This window comes from Bufo bufo, chromosome 1 (assembly GCF_905171765.1).
Source record: "Bufo bufo chromosome 1, aBufBuf1.1, whole genome shotgun sequence".
Classification (NCBI taxonomy): domain Eukaryota; kingdom Metazoa; phylum Chordata; class Amphibia; order Anura; family Bufonidae; genus Bufo; species Bufo bufo.
Window position 1 is genome coordinate 572058328 of NC_053389.1, and position 16484 is coordinate 572074811.

The 16484-nt window shown below is 40.8% G+C and overlaps 1 protein-coding gene across 1 annotated transcript in view; it reads left to right on the plus strand.

The window, feature by feature from the left end:
• NUDT5 (nudix hydrolase 5) overlaps nt 1–10452 on the plus strand; it is a 35679-nt gene extending 25227 nt beyond the window's left edge. Inside the window, exons 6-10 of the mRNA XM_040413208.1 lie at nt 728–823; nt 3482–3583; nt 5079–5087; nt 5178–5231; nt 10151–10452. Coding sequence (XP_040269142.1) covers nt 728–823; nt 3482–3583; nt 5079–5087; nt 5178–5231; nt 10151–10260 — 371 coding nt within the window. The 3' untranslated portion in view covers nt 10261–10452. The remainder of the gene's footprint in view (nt 1–727; nt 824–3481; nt 3584–5078; nt 5088–5177; nt 5232–10150) is intronic.
• Nucleotides 10453–16484: the final 6032 nt, after the last annotated feature.

Consider the following 16484-nt stretch of genomic DNA (forward strand, 5'->3'; position numbering starts at 1 on the left):
CAATCTAATAGTTAATGTTACATTAATATAACTGGAATACCCCTTTAAGTCTTTCTTATGCCAGAAAACTGCCATGAGCTATAAGTTCCACCCATTTTCTTCTTGTAGCACCTTGAAAACCACTTTTATATTACAGCATGCCAAAAAAAAATGAAGGCAACTGTCTTACAGTCAGTAGAAGTGAAGGGGAATTTACAGAGAAAGGGTATAATGGAAAGATATGTGCCTCTTTTGTGTTTTGGACCCACTCCTTGTTCTGGCTTATCAATACTGCAAAATACTGAGCATGTGAAAGTGACCTTAGACAGGCTGCAGGCACAGAGCTACTTGTGCCATCATATATCTATGAACAACTAAAGGCCCTTTTTCACTGGTCGAGGATTTGGGCCTATTATTGGCAATGAACTTTCATTCGAAGACTTGTTCCCGATAGTTGTCCCATGTAAATGTGCTTACGATTGCATTTTTATGCAGCATGAAAGATCATAATTTCTCTGCAGTACTTTGCCCTGTGTAAACAGTGATGTGCTGCTAACCATATGCAAACTGAATGGGGACAAACAATCGTAGTAACGATCGTTCATCCCCCATACACCAGCAATGATTCCCAAACATTTCTCGGCCTGTGTAAAATGGCCATTACTTCACTAGTATATTATTCCTAGATAAAAATAGGAAGAGTCCCCCTATAATTTGTTTTAATGTAATCTTTGTGATCTTCTGTTAGGCCTTATAGATGAAAATGAAACCGCAGAGCAAGCAGCGCTTCGAGAACTGGAAGAGGAAACTGGTTATAAAGGAGAAGTCATGGAGTGCTCCCCAGGTCTGTTAATAGTTGTTTGGCTGGACTTTGACTTATCACAATAGCATGCAATGGAGATTAATCCCGACTTGGTTTAATTTTAATGCTCTGTATCAAAAAGCCGGGCCTTACAAAAACTCAACTGTTGATATTTGTTGGTGTCCCTGTTCCCAAACAACCACCATTAAAATATTTAATTTATTTTACTTTTTTAATTTTTTATTGAGAGTACAGCATTGGAATCATAAACATATCAGTATACATCGGCATGTACATGTTTACATAATACAATATATTGCAATTTTGTTTTCCTGCTACACACTCAAACATTTTTTTTCTTTTATTTGACATGTTTGGAGTTCATACTTTACACTGGATCTAATATTAATACACCAACAACCCTAAACTCCCCCCCCCCCCATAATTAAACGGTGAGACAACCATCCCTGTAAATTGAGTCCGAGCATTCCTGCTATATGTAGAACCCATCCAATATCTCCACTGTTGCTTCAAGGCCCTCTTTTGCAGACTCCTAAAACACCCCCTTTCATCCTTACTTCTTCTAGCACCAGGTCACCAGAACCATTATAATATTTTAATCTTGGAAGAAAAAGGGAATATAATGGCTAGATTACCTGCTCCACTAAAAAAACTGAGTTAAAGGTACTTTTAACCCCTTAAAGGGGATGTCTCACTTCAGTAAGTGGCATTTATCACGTAGATAAAGTTAATACATGCCACTTACTAATATATTGTTATTATCCATATTGCTTCCTTTGCTGACTGGATTCATTTTTCTATCACATTATACACTGCTCGTTTCCATGGTTACAGACCACCCTGCAATCCATCAGTGGTGGTCGTGCTTGCACACTATAGGAAAAAAACACTAGCTTATATGCGCTCCTATGGTCCCAGCCACCAGAGAGGCTGACACCTTTTCCTATGATGTGCAAGCATGACCACCACTGATGGATTGCAAGGTGGTCTGTAACCATGGAAAACAAGCAGTGTATAATGTAATGGAAAAATGAATCCAGCCAGCAAAGGAGACAATATTTACTTCCTCTACATGATAAATGCCACTTGCTGAAGTGAGACAACCTCTTTAATGCATAATGCCATTCATGTACATCATTATGTGCAAGGGATTGTATATGCGGTGGGTGTCTGCTGTATAATACAGCAGGCACCTGGCTGTAATGACCAGGATCAGCAATGACACTAAAACCAGTCATTTAACCCCTCAGGTGCTGTGTTAAAAAGTGATCACGGCATTTGTGAGGTTAGGTAGAGGGATGCAGCTCCGATGAAATTGTGTGGCTCCAATCGTTTACCATGACAGCTGGGGCCTGCTGAAGGTTCCAAGGCCTGCCAATGTAAGCTGCCTGCTAAACTGTGCATATGGCTCAGCTCAGCAGGCAGAGCGTCAGAATCCCATTCACCATAATAGATCTCTGTTATGGTGAATGGGACAAGGGATCGAAAGAGGGCCTAAAAGTTACTGTGTAAAAAAATAATAATAATAAAAAAAAAAGTTCAATTCACCCCCCTTTACCAATTTTACATATACAAATATATAAACAATTGAAAAATAAGCATAACAGTTATCACTATGTCCAAAAATCTCTTAAAATTTCCTGCGCAGTGAGCGCCATAATGGAAATTTTTTTATCTTGTCCCACAAAAAATATCATCTCATATGGGTATGTGAACGGAAAAATGAAAAAGTTATGCCCATTGGAATGTGGGGGGGGGGGGGAGATCAAAATTGAAAAACAAAAATGGGCCCAGTTCTTAAGGAGTTAAAATTGCTGACCTATCCTCTGAATATGTTTTATCACTGGGGGTCTGACATCCTGCATCCCCCGCCAGTCAGTTGAAGTGACCGTGAGCAGTGCTGCAGTAATGCTGTGTAGTTCCGAAGTTATTTAGGAACAGCTAATGACCAGGGGTGCTGGGATATTTGAATGGTACATAACAGTGCTTCGACTTTGCACTGTGCAGTTCCGTTTAGATCTACAGCCTTCAGCTCGAGAAGCATTGCCTTATATCTACTCATAGTACTATGTCACAGCCCTAGCGTGGTTCCACACAGCCTTTTTTTTACAAGTTTTCAGTGTAATTTTTCTCTTTTTTACCGCCAAGACTTCATCAGATGTTACTTTACTTTAATATTTTAAGATATACATACACAAGTGGAGCCGCCAATTTGTGTTGTAAATTATGGTTATTCTGGCAATGGCCCCTTCCACTATGCTTTATTGACTTTATAAAAAATAAAAAAAAGTGACAGGTGAGTCCAAGCTGGCAAAATGTGGTTTAGGGCAAAAAAAACGGTGACTTTTGTGTGCCATAGTGTTTAGCTATGTTTATTACAGCAATCTGTAAGTGTATTATGCGCAGTTTGCACTTTATTTCCACCTAGATGCACTAAAATCTGTGGAATGTGTGTTGAAAAATATATGTAGTGCATGTGGGAAAACATCTGTGTAAAATATGAGGTGTGAACACATTCATAAAATAATATTGGCACCTACTCCATGTGGACAGCTTATAGTGCTAATCAATGCAAGTGGGAGAGGTTCGGTAGTATATTGTGCATATAAACATGGTAGAATTTGCATAGACCTATACCTTTTGGTTTTATTACAAACATTTCTGTTTTTTATTATGCAGTGTCTTGTTTAGATCCTGGACTGTCAAATTGTACAACGTACATTGTAACTGTCCACATTAATGGGGATGATTCTGCAAACGTGAGACCAAAACCCAAGCTTGGTGAGTAACCCACTGTCAAAAACTATACTGTAATCACTGGTTTGTTTAAATGGGGTTTTCTGTGTTCCAGATATTGACAATCAGATCAGGGTTCAGATGAATGCGAGCTGAGCTGCAGTAACCCAGCACGCCAGAATGGCCACTACACTTTGAACAGAGCTGAGCTTCCGGCTCTGTTCAACATGTTAATTCCGGTGCCAGATGCTGCAGAGGGAAAGGTGATCGTGGGGGAGTGGGGTGTTAAAAGCCCCACTGCTCTTATTTTAATGACCTATCTTGAGGATAGATCATCAATATCTTCAGCTTGGAAAAACCTGTCACCTGCTTTTACCATTTTAAGCTGGCACCATCGCTATGTTGACTAAAGTACCTTATTTCCAGCAGTCTTCTTTTTACTTTATTTCGTTTTGTAGTTTTGATATAAAAGCGCTTTTTATGTTATGCTAATTAGGGTCCAAGGAGCCCAGAGGGGCGTTTTTTTTCACTCTCCGGAGCCCAGTGACGCCCCCCTGCAGTGCCCAGCCCGCCTTAATTTGAATTCCAAGGACGCCTAGTGCCCAGCCCGCCTTAATTTGAATTCCAAGGACGCCTCCTGATCATCAAATAACCTCCCACAGCCCCAGCAAATGGTTCCGCCCCCTCCCCACGTCATAGTCTACCTTATAGAAATGCCCCATCCTTCTTCCTGTCTGCTGCCAGAAAACTCGCGCAGGCGCAGTACTGCCAGTGGCCTGCGCCTGCGCGATCATCAACCTCCTGAGGGCAACAGCCTCAAAAGTCTCTCTGGGCATGCGCCGAGCCCAGTGATGTGACCTGAGCGCTGTTGCCCTCAGGACGTTGATGATCGCGCAGGCCGCTGGCAGTACTGCGCCTGCGCGAGATTTCTGGCCGCAGACAGGAAGAAGGACGGGGCATTTCTATAAGGTAGACTATGACGTGGGGAGGGGGCGGAACAGTTTGCCGGGGCTGTGGGAGGTTATTTGATGATCAGGAGGCATCCTTGGAATTCAAATTAAGGCGGGCTGGGCACTGCAGGGGGGCGTCACTGGGCTCCGGAGAGTGAAAAAAACGCCCCTCTGGGCTCCTTGGACCCTAATTAGCATAACATAAAAAGCGCTTTTATATCAAAACTACAAAACGAAATAAAGTAAAAAGAAGACTGCTGGAAATAAGGTACTTTAGTCAACATAGCGATGGTGCCAGCTTAAAATGGTAAAAGCAGGTGACAGATTCCCTTTAATTAACTTTGTCAACTAGATTGTGTTTTTTGTTGTTGTATAATGTTTTTGTTTTTCATAAAATAAAATACCAACTTTTGTATTTATTTTATAAATTAATAAGAGCAGAGGATTTATATAGATGATGTCTAGGCACAATTATATTTTGATAGACTTGAAGCAGTTATAAACGGCTGTTTTTTAAATGTGGAATCTACTTTTATATTGTTTATTGACTGTTTTTCTTTTGTCCATCTTCTTTATCCCCACCCTGTTAGCGGAAGGAGGTATGTTACATTTTTAAAAACCATGTAAAGTTTAGCAGGTAATTTGTATGTGTTTGATACACATTTGATATTACTTAATTTTTTTTGTAGAGTTTACAGAAACCATACTGATGCCTAAAATAGAATTTCGAAAGCGTATAGAAGGTATGTATATTTGTTTTTTTGCATGGTTAATTCCCATTTATTTATACTGGCCTCCAAAGGGTAATTTAAACACGTCTTCACCTTGTGATTGTGCAACATTTTGAATACTTTTATTTATCCTGTACTTCTCCTAAGTTACAGCTTGTATACAGAGCTGTATTTACTATTTTACTAAATTCAGAGCTGAACTCTCCACTCATTTATTTCTGCCTCACTGTCGGCACAGAGCTTGTATTGGGCAGTTGAATTTTGGTGTGGTTTTTAGCTCAAGCACTGTACAGTACTTTGTTGTCAGAAAAGACTCCCACTGCATTATAGGAGCATTTATGTTGTTAGGGAAGTTTCTGATGACAAACCACTAAAAGCAATATGACTATAGCTGAGTGTTAAAGAACCTGTTGTCACAAAATGCAGCGCTGTCTGCAGGAAGCATGTTATAGAGCAGAAGATGCTGAGTAGATTGATTATATAGTTTTATGTGAAAAGATTCAGTAATACTTGTATTTGTACAGTTGTGGCCAAAGGTTTTGAGAATTACATAAATATTGGAAACGTTGCTGCTTAAGTTTTTATGAATTCTTTATTTTCAAAATTTTTCAAAACATACAATAACCTTTTGGCCATATTTAATAGTATACAGAGTTTGATATTACAGGTCATATACATTACATTACATATATTAACTACTTGACTTATCTTTGTAGATCCATGTGTAATATTATGTGGAATATCAATGATCATAATCCCCTATTATAGTTCCCAGAGATGTTAATTAAAGACTCAATGGGGGATCATGGTTGTCTGGACCATATGCCATTTATACATAAAAGGTAAGATAGAAAAAGGGGGAGAAAGGTGATAGGAGGAGATGAAAGTTGAGGAAGAGGGGGGGGGGGGGGGATAATAAGTGAGGTTAAGCTATTTCAATGCTCATTAGAACTGTATATGATAGAACTGTAATAGGTCAGCTATTTTCACTGCCTATCATTCCATAGCCTCCAAGGGTGCCAGGTTTTCAGAAATTTATCGTGGTTTCTGTTGATCCAACTTTTGAGAATTACATAAATATTGGAAATTGGAAAAGTTGCTGCTTAAGTTTTTATAATAGCAATTTGCATCTACTCCAGAATGTTATGAAGAGTGATCAGATGAATTGCATAGTCCTACTTTGCCATGAAAATTAACTTAATCCCAAAAATAAAAAATTTCCACTGCATTTCATTGCTGTCATTAAAGGACCTGCTGAGATCATTTCAGTAATCTTCTTGTTAACTCAGGTAAAAATGTTGACGAGCACAAGGCTGGAGATCATTATGTCACGCTGATTGGCTTAAAATGGCAGATTTGACATGTTAAAAGGAGGGTGATGCTTGAAATCATTGTTCTTCCATTGTTAACCATGGTGACCTGCAAAGAAACGCGTGCAGCCATCATTGCGTTGCATAAAAATGGCTTCACACGCAAGGATATGGTGGCTACTAAGATTGCACCTCAATCAACAATTTATAGGATCATCAAGAACTTCAAGGAAAGAGGTTCAATTCTTGTTAAGAAGGCTTCAGGGCATCCAAGAAAGCCTAGCAAGCGCCAGGATCGTCTCCTAAAGAGGATTCAGCTGCGGGATCGGAGTGCCACCAGTGCAGAGCTTGCTCAGGAATGGCAGCAGGAAGGTGTGAGCGCATCTGCACGCACAGTGAGGCAAAGACTTTTGGAAGATGGCCTGGTGTCAAGAAGGGTAGCAAAGAAGCCACTTCTCTCCAAAAAAAAACATCAGGGACAGATTGATCTTCTGCAGAAAGTATGGTGAATGGACTGCTGAGGACTGGGGCAAAGTCATATTCTCCGATGAAGCCTCTTTCTGATTGTTTGGGGCATCTGGAAAAAGGCTTGTCCGGAGAAGAAAAGGTGAGCGCTACCATCAGTCCTGTGTCATGCCAACAGTAAAGCATCCTGAGACCATTCATGTGTGGGGTTGCTTCTCATCCAAGGGAGTGGGCTCACTCACAATTTTGCCCAAAAACACAGTCATGAATAAAGAATGGTACCAAAACACCCTCAAACAGCAACTTCTTCCAACAATCCAACAACAGTTTGGTGAAGAACAATGCATTTTCCAGCACGATGGAGCACCGTGCCATAAGGCAAAAGTGATAACTAAGTGGCTCAGGGACCAAAACGTTGACATTTTGGGTCCATGGCCTGGAAACTCCCCAGATCCTAATCCCATTGAGAACTTGTGGTCAATCCTCAAGAGGCGGGTGGACAAACAAAAACCCACTAATTCTGACAAACTCCAAGAAGTGATTATGAAAGAATGGGTTGTTATCAGTCAGGAATTGGCCCAGAAGTTGATTGAGAGCATGCACAGTCGAATTGCAGAGGTCCTGGAAAAGAAGGGCCAACACTGCAAATACTGACTCTTTGCATAAATGTCATGTAATTGTCGATAAAAGCCTTTGAAACTTATGAAGTGCGTGTAATTATATTTCACTACATCACAGAAACAACTGAAACAAAGATCTAAAAGCAGTTTAGCAGCAAACTTTGTGAAAACTAATATTTGTGTCATTCTCAAAACTTTTGGCCACGACTGTACATTTAAATCTCTGCTATTTCTGACTTCAGTTGTACATGGGGAAGACAAATTCAGTGACTGATAGCATTCCCTGTGTAAGTGTGTATATAGACACAGCTATTGATGACTGATAACATCTCCCCGTGAACAATTAAATCATAAATAGCAAAAATTTACCTTAATGAGGGAAAAGTGGCAGTGCGTCTTATAGTCTGAATGCTTATGACCTCTTACATTATGCTAATGACTGCACACAGCATCAGCGCGTAGTGCACATAGACGCGCACTATGACCAGATGCTGTGCGCCGTCAGGTCATAGTGAACTGCAGGACCCGGAAGAAGCAATGGAGCACTGTGTCCTGGATCTGCAGCACCATCCGGAGCAAGCTAGGTAAATTTTTATTTCATTTTTTTGTAACATCTGATCTGAGGTCTGATAATGGGGGATTGGGGGTCCGATCTGAGGCTGATTGGGGATCTGATCCGAGTCTGATGGGGTGCTGATTTGATGCTAATAGAGGGTAGATGGGTTTTGATCTGAGGCTGATAGAGGCTGGGGGGGCGGTCTGATCTGAGACTGATTCTGAATCTTTTCCCATACAACTATTTGTTAATCTGCTCAGCTCCTCCTGCTCTATAACATCCTGCCTGCAGATTGCACTTTGTGGTGACAGAAACTTTTAAAACCTCATTTAGACAGGCCGCATTATCTCTGCAAGACCTAGATTCAAAAGTGAACTAAAATTAATGGGTTCTACATGGGTCTATGTTCAGTTCACTTGAACCACATGTGGTGTGCAGCTGTAATGCAGCAAAAATGCAGCTGCATTACGGCCATCTGAATGAACGATTCAGACAACCGTTCCGATTTCCATCCACAAAACACGGACATATCTGAATATCCATACGGCATCTGGATGTATCCATTTTTTTTCTGGACCCTTTTATTTGAATGAATGAGTCTCAGAGGGAAAATGGATATCAATTGGTGCTTACTGCGAATTTCTCTGCATGGACCAATGGTAAGTTCAACTGTTCAGTTACAGTCATACTGACTTTTCTACATTTGAACCCTGAGCCACTTGCTTCTGTCAGCAGCACTATGCAGATAGCCAGAATCAGGTGCCTATGTTACTGATACATAGTGGGTTGGTTGCCTGGTAGCTATATTCGCTCGGCTATTTTCGGCGGCCCCATAGAAATGAATGGAGGGCGGCTGCGCATGCACAGTGCACCCTCCGTTCATTTCCCCACTCCGTTCTCATTGTAGGTGCGGGTCCCAGAGGTGGGACCCACACCGATCAGACAATAGGGCATAACCTAGCGATATGCCTCCATTGTCTGTGATGGAAATACCCCTTTAAAGCTGGGTTCACATCAACGTTTTGTTTTCTGTTCTTCTAATCCATCAGAATAGAAAGATAAAAAAAAAGGTCCTTTTATTTTGTGCTCATTTATCATCCAATTTTGTTCCATCAGAGATTGCTTTTGACGGGAGAAAGTCTTCAATGCAGGACTTTTTCTCCTGTCAAAAAAAAAGCAGATCTCTTGAGGGAACTGACAAAAATAGATGCATAATGAGCACAACCGATGCTCAAAATAAAGGATCAATTTTTAAAATTATTTTTCTATTCTTCTGACGGATCTGAAGAACGAAAAATTAAACTCTTATGTGTACCCAGCCTAATTCTTACTCACAATCCCTTAGGAACAACATATATATTAGAAGTACTGCAAGTATTGATGTGTATTGAAGTATTGGTGTGAATAAAGCATTTAGGGTGACATAGGAAACTTACTATTAGCTGCTGCAGCCTCCCCGTCTGTCTCACTTTGCAGCTCATTCCTCCACCCTTCCCCTCTCCATAAACTATTTGCACTTGTAATCTAATTTTTCTGCAAGCTCGCAGTCTGCCTTGGTCTCTGAAGCTAGATTTTTGATACAGATCAGAGTGAATGCACACTAATATTTTTGTCCTCGGAATTTGGTGTGGAAACTGCTGTCCACAGTTTTCATTGGGAGGTTGTGATTTATTGCCACAACTGCTCTAACAAAGGACATGTCCTTTCTTGGTACAGTTTATGTTTGGACACAGCTGGAAACAACAATTGGTATCTGCTGTGTTGTAGCCCCATTCAATGGTGCTAAACTGCAAGCAGGTCAAACATTCAACTGTGATAGATGTACTGTGTGAATGTACCCTTAATTTAGGGAATTGGAATTTTAGATTCACCTACACTAATGATATATATGCAAAGTTGTGTTACAGTAGAGTGACTATTTAAGATTGTAAAATCTTAGCGATTTTTGCAATGTTTTCATGTTTTTAATTGTATTTTCAGAGCTGGTTGCAAATGAAAAACTGGTGGTGGATGCCAGAGTCTACACTTATGCCTTGGCCCTGGAGCATGCTGTGGCTAAACCTTATGAACTCCCATTTCTGAAGGGATAATAAGTTTACCTGGTTTGGGCACTTAAATCATTCTGTTTTAAAAGAGCAGCCTGTCTGATGTGTTTCTCCATTACCTGTGTATAACCCACCTTAGGGTACTTTCACACTAGCGTTATTCTTTTCCGGTATTAAAATTCGGTAAAGGGTCTCAATACTGGAAAAAAACACTTCCGTTTTGTCCCAATGCATTCTGAATGGAAAGCAATCCGTTCAGTATGCATCAAGATGTCTTCCTTTCCATCCCTTGTACGGTATTTGACCGGACAGAATACCGCAGCTTGCTGCTGTATTTTTTCCGGCCAAAATTCCGGAACACTACCGCACTTGCCATTGAAATGTATTAATGCCAGATCCGGTACCAAGTATTCCGGAAATTGCTGCATCGCCGGATCCGGTTTTCTGGACGATACAGGAAAGACGGACCCAGTATTTCAATGAATAAGTCTAATGGATCTGGACCCGGAAAAAAAAGATATTCGTTTGCATACAGATTTCCGGATCCGGCAGGCAGTTCCGGCAACGGAACTGCCTGCCAGATTCTAACAACACTAGTGTGAAAGTACCCTTAGTTTTAGAACATTTGTTCATTTTTATTACGATGGATGAAGATAAAATAAGGGCAAAGTCATACAACCATATTTTCATCTCCAACCTCCATCTCCTGAGCAATCATCTGACATATTCAGCACTTACAGCATTCTGCAGCTTTCTGTGTATTGGAATATATACAAGCTGCACTAAGAAAAATTTTGAATGAAAACAAATTGGGGGGAAAAAAAGCTTTTTTTTTTCTTTTAATGAGAATTCATGCAGTGTAAGGGCTCATGCACACAAACGTATTTTCTTTCCGTGTCTGTTCTGTTCCTTTCGCGGACCGTATGCAGAACCATTCATTTCAATGGGTCCGCAAAAAAAAACCAGAAGTTATTCCGTGTGCATTCCATTTCCGTATGTCCGTTCGGAAAAAAAAAAAGAACATCTCCTATTATTGTCCGCATTACGGACAAAGATAGGACTGTTCTATTAGGGGCCAGCTGTTCCGTTCCGCAAAATTTGAAATGCACGTAGACGTCCTCTGTATTTTTTACAGATCAGTGTTTTGCGGACAGCAAAATACATACGGTCATGTGCATGAGCCCTAATAAAAATGTGATCAACGGTTACCCAACTTTTAAATCTACTGTAGACACGTCGGAGAGATAGATGGATAACATGTTTTTTCTGGACATGTGATGTATGCCTGACCTCTAAATAATGTGTGGATAACAAGGATAGAAATTCTTTTTACATGCACAGATTATAAATGTCGTAAACCTTTCCCTGCAAAAATGTCTCTTATAACCTGAATATAAACCTTTTGTTTGGCGGACAGGGTTAGTTTCAGTAGCATAGGAGGCCAGGAATTCATGCTTCTGACAATACTAGTTAAAAACATCTTGTTAACTATTCAGATTAACTTTTGATATTATAGCATTTATCATTTTAATATTTGAAGGCATAACAGGAAATGAATCCTCCATGTGTGGCTGCTGTTTTTTCTCTTCCATACATTATCCTACCTCTGAACACGATACATTATGAAGCATTTTGCTAGATTGTAGGGGAATGCTTGGCAGATATGAATGTAAAGTTTTGTATCGTTAGAAATGCATTCATTCTACATAGAAACTTTTTTTTTTGTATGCATTAAAGAATTTTCAAAAAAAGTTTATCCTCTTTATAATTACAAATACATTTAGATCAGCATTGCAAAAAGTTAAATGAATTACACAAATGTAATACTTGCACTAAGGTTGTTTTTTGCGTGTTTCTGTAGAAGTGCTTCAAATCCTAAGCGTCCCTTCACACATCTATACGATTAAAATTGTTTCATTCCAAATATTGGTGGCAGATCCCTAAAAGGGGTTATCCCACCAATTAATTTTATATCCGTTACATTTTTGTCCCTAGCAGAGCCTCGTTAGTCCTTCTGGTCCACCTTCTCTCACACTTAGGCTTTATGCACACTGCTGTTGCTGCAAATGCAAACAGCGGGTATGCAATACACTGGTAACGGCCGTGTGCACCCCACATCACAGATGCAGACTCTTTCACTTGAATGGGTCCGCAATCCGGAAGGTCGGTGCATGAACTACTTTTCTGCGGTGCGGACCGTCTGATACGGATCACGGACCCCATTTAAGTGAATGGGTCCACGTCCGTATGCGGCGGCCCTATGGTCGGTGCCCCTGCTTAGTAGACCTCAATTTGCGGTCCGCAGCATGGGCCGTGTGCATGAGGCCTTAATGTAAGACAAACAGGCTCAGTACACTGTCCTCTTCTCAGTGCTAGCGTAGTGAACTTATAATGAAGCTGCCCAGACATCTTTTATTCCTTCCTTTTTCTAAATTCATATAAAATATATGGGGGTGTTACATACCATATGTATCCCTGGGGCTTTATGTGAGGGACTATTTCTTAGGGCTCATTCACATGGCCGTGCCCGTATTCCCCTTATCACTGGAATGGGTCTGCAATCCGGAAGGTTGGTGTGGAACGGAGGCACGGAAGCACTACGGAAAAGGAAGAAAGATATGTGAATTGTAAGAGTTGAAAATTTGTGGAATAACCCCTTTAACCACCTCAGCCCCATTAGCTTAAACACCCTTAATGACCAGGCCACTTTTTACACTTCTGACCTACACTACTTTGACCGTTTATTGCTCGGTCATGCAACTTACCACCCAAATGAATTTTACCTCCTTTTCTTCTCACTAATAGAGCTTTCATTTGGTGATATTTCATTGCTGCTGACATTTTTTTTTTTTTTTTGTTATTAATCGAAATTTAACGATTTTTTTTGCAAAAAAATGAAATTTTTCTCTTTCAGTTGTAAAATTTTGCAAAAAAAACGACATCCATATATAAATTTTTCTCTAAATTTATTGTTCTACATGTCTTTGATAAAAAAAAATGTTTGGGTAAAAGTTATAGCGTTTACAAACTATGGTACAAAAATGTGAATTTCCGCTTTTTGAAGCAGCTCTGACTTTCTGAGCACCTGTCATGTTTCCTGAGGTTCTACAATGGCCAGACAGTACAAACACCCCACAAATGACCCCATTTCGGAAAGTAGACACCCTAAGGTATTCGCTGATGGGCATAGTGAGTTCATAGAACTTTTTATTTTTTGTCACAAGTTAGCGGAAAATGACGATTTTTTTTTTTTTTTCTTACAAAGTCTCATATTCCACTAACTTGTGACAAAAAATAAAAACTTCCATGAACTCACTATGCCCATCAGCGAATACCTTGGGGTGTCTTCTTTCCAAAATGGGGTCACTTGTGGGGTAGTTATACTGCCCTGGCATTTTAGGGGCCCGAATGAGTGAGAAGTAGTTTGAAATCAAAATCTGTAAAAAATGGCCGGTGAAATCCGAAAGGTGCTCTTTGGAATGTGGGCCCCTTTGCCAACCTAGGCTGTAAAAAAGTATCACACATGTGGTATTGCCGTACTCAGGAGAAGTTGGGCAATGTGTTTTGGGGTGTCATTTTACATATACCCATGCTGGGTGAGAGAAATATCTTGGCAAAAGACAACTTTTCCCATTTTTTTTTTTATACAAAGTTGGCATTTATCCAAGATATTTATCTCACCCAGCATGGGTATATGTAAAATGACACCCCAAAACACATTGCCCAACTTCTCCTGAGTACTGCGATACCAGATGTGTGACACTTTTTTGCAGCCTAGATGCGACAAGGGTCCTACATTCCTTTTATGAGGGCATTTTTAGACATTTGGATCCCAGACTTCTTCTCACGCTTTAGGGCCCCTAAAATGCCAGGGCAGTATAAATACCCCACATGTGACCCCATTTTGGAAAGAAGACACCCCAAGGTATTCAATGAGGGGCATGGCGAGTTCATAGAATTTTATTTTTTTTGGCACAAGTTAGCGGAAATTGATTTTTTTTTTTTTTTTCTCACAAAGTCTCCCTTTCCGCTAACTTGGGACAAAAATTTCAATCTTTCATGGACTCAATATGCCCCTCACGGAATACCTTGGGGTGTCTTCTTTCCGAAATGGGGTCACATGTGGGGTATTTATACTGCCCTGGCATTCTAGGGGCCCTAAAGCGTGAGAAGAAGTTTGGAATATAAATGTAAAAAAAAAATTACGCATTTGGATTCCGTGAGATTTTATTTTTTGACACAAGTTAGTGGAATTATGAGACTTTGTAAGAAAAAAATAAATTAATTTCCACTAACTTGGGCCAAAAAAATGTCTGAATGGAGCCTTACAGGAGGGTGATCAATGACAGGGGGGTGATTAGGGAGTCTATATGGGGTGATCACCCCCCTGTCATTGATCACCCCCCCCCTATAAGGCTCCATTCAGATGTCCATATGTGTTTTGCGGATCCGATCCATGTATCCGTGGATCCGTAAAAAACATACGGACATCTGAATGCAGCCTTACAGGGGGGTGATCAATGACAGGGGGGTGATCAGGGAGTCTATATGGGGTGATCACCCCCCTATAAGGCTGCAGTCAGATGTCCGTATGTGTTTTGCGGATCCGATCCATGTATCCGTGGATCCGTAAAAAACATACGGACATCTGAATGCAGCCTTACAGGGGGGTGATCAATGACAGGGGGGTGATCAGGGAGTCTATATGGGGTGATCACCCCCCTGTCATTGATCACCCCCCTATAAGGCTCCATTCAGATGTCCGTATGTGTTTTGTGGATCCGATCCATGTATCCGTGGATCCGTAAAAAACATACGGACATCTGAATGGAGCCTTACAGGGGGGTGATCAATGACAGGGGTGTGATTAGGGAGTCTATATGGGGTGATCACCTCCGTCATTGATCACCCCCCTGTAAGGCTCCATTTAGATGTCCGTACGTGTTTTGCGGATCCGATCCATGTATCAGTGGATCCGTAAAAATCATACGGACGTCTGAATGGAGCCTTACAAGGGGGTGATCAATGACAGGGGGGTAATCAGGGAGTCTATATGGGGTGATCAGGGGTTAATAAGTGACAAAGGGGGGGGGGGTGTAGTGTAGTGGTGTTTGGTGCTACATATTACTGAGCTGCCTGTGTTCTCTGGTGGTCGATCCAAACAAAAGGGACCACCAGAGGACCAGGTAGCAGGTATATTAGACGCTGTTATCAAAACAGCGTCTAATATACCTGTTAGGGGTTAAAAAAATCGCATCTCCAGCCTGCCAGCGAACGATCGCCGCTGGCAGGCTGGAGATCAACTCGCTTACCTTCCGATCCTGTGAACGCGCGCGCCGTCTCGCGAGATGACGCACGGATGCGTCCAGGAGGAATGAATCAACCACCTTCTGGACGCATCCGTGCGTTAGGCGGTCGGGAGGTGGTTAATATGACATCAGCTTGGAGTTTTATCATGCATGGCTCCAATGTCATCAATATGTTTTTATCTGAAACCGCAAGTGTCATACCTACACAAGTCACACATTGATGATACACCGACATTAGTTTGCATCTGTTTTAAATCCAAGTAAAGAATAATCTGCTCCATCACAGTGGGATATTACTTCAGATTCTTTGCACATACAGGATGACTCAAAAGTCTGGGCAAACCCTGTTAACTGGTATAATTTGCAGAAAATTAACTTCCAGTGTGGGAAAGTATTAATAAAGAGGGAGATTGTATTTGGTGGTGGAAACATTTTCGGCCGTCATTTTGAAATTCGCCATATTGAATTCAGCTCAGGGTTTTCCAATAGGATATATTGATCTTGAGAAGAATTTACTCAAGAACACTGGAAGTGTCACATTTGACCTATTTTCATCTGTGCAGGAGTTAAGCGAGGTCAAAGTTTCCTAAAGTGGTTTGCTTTACATGCCGTTTTCTATGTAAAGCATGTCTTTGTCGGATGCACACAGTTAAACATTTAATCTAGGCTTCTTGAACACGCTGGAGAACTGCAGTTGATACTTCTTCACAGCACTGTAGGATTCACCATTTCAGGCTTTAAATGACCCCAGTGATAAAAGTCTCACTTAATGGTCAGAAGAACCTCCAGATGTTACAGGATACCATATTGCCATACGTGCTCAATGAGAACAGGGAGTTCCTACATTAATTATGGTTCTCTGAATATGACCATACAAAAAATGCTTTGTGTAATATTTACAGCTATAAAAAAAAAGTTAGTTATATGAACCCTTAAACGTACTACGATATAAAAGTTAAA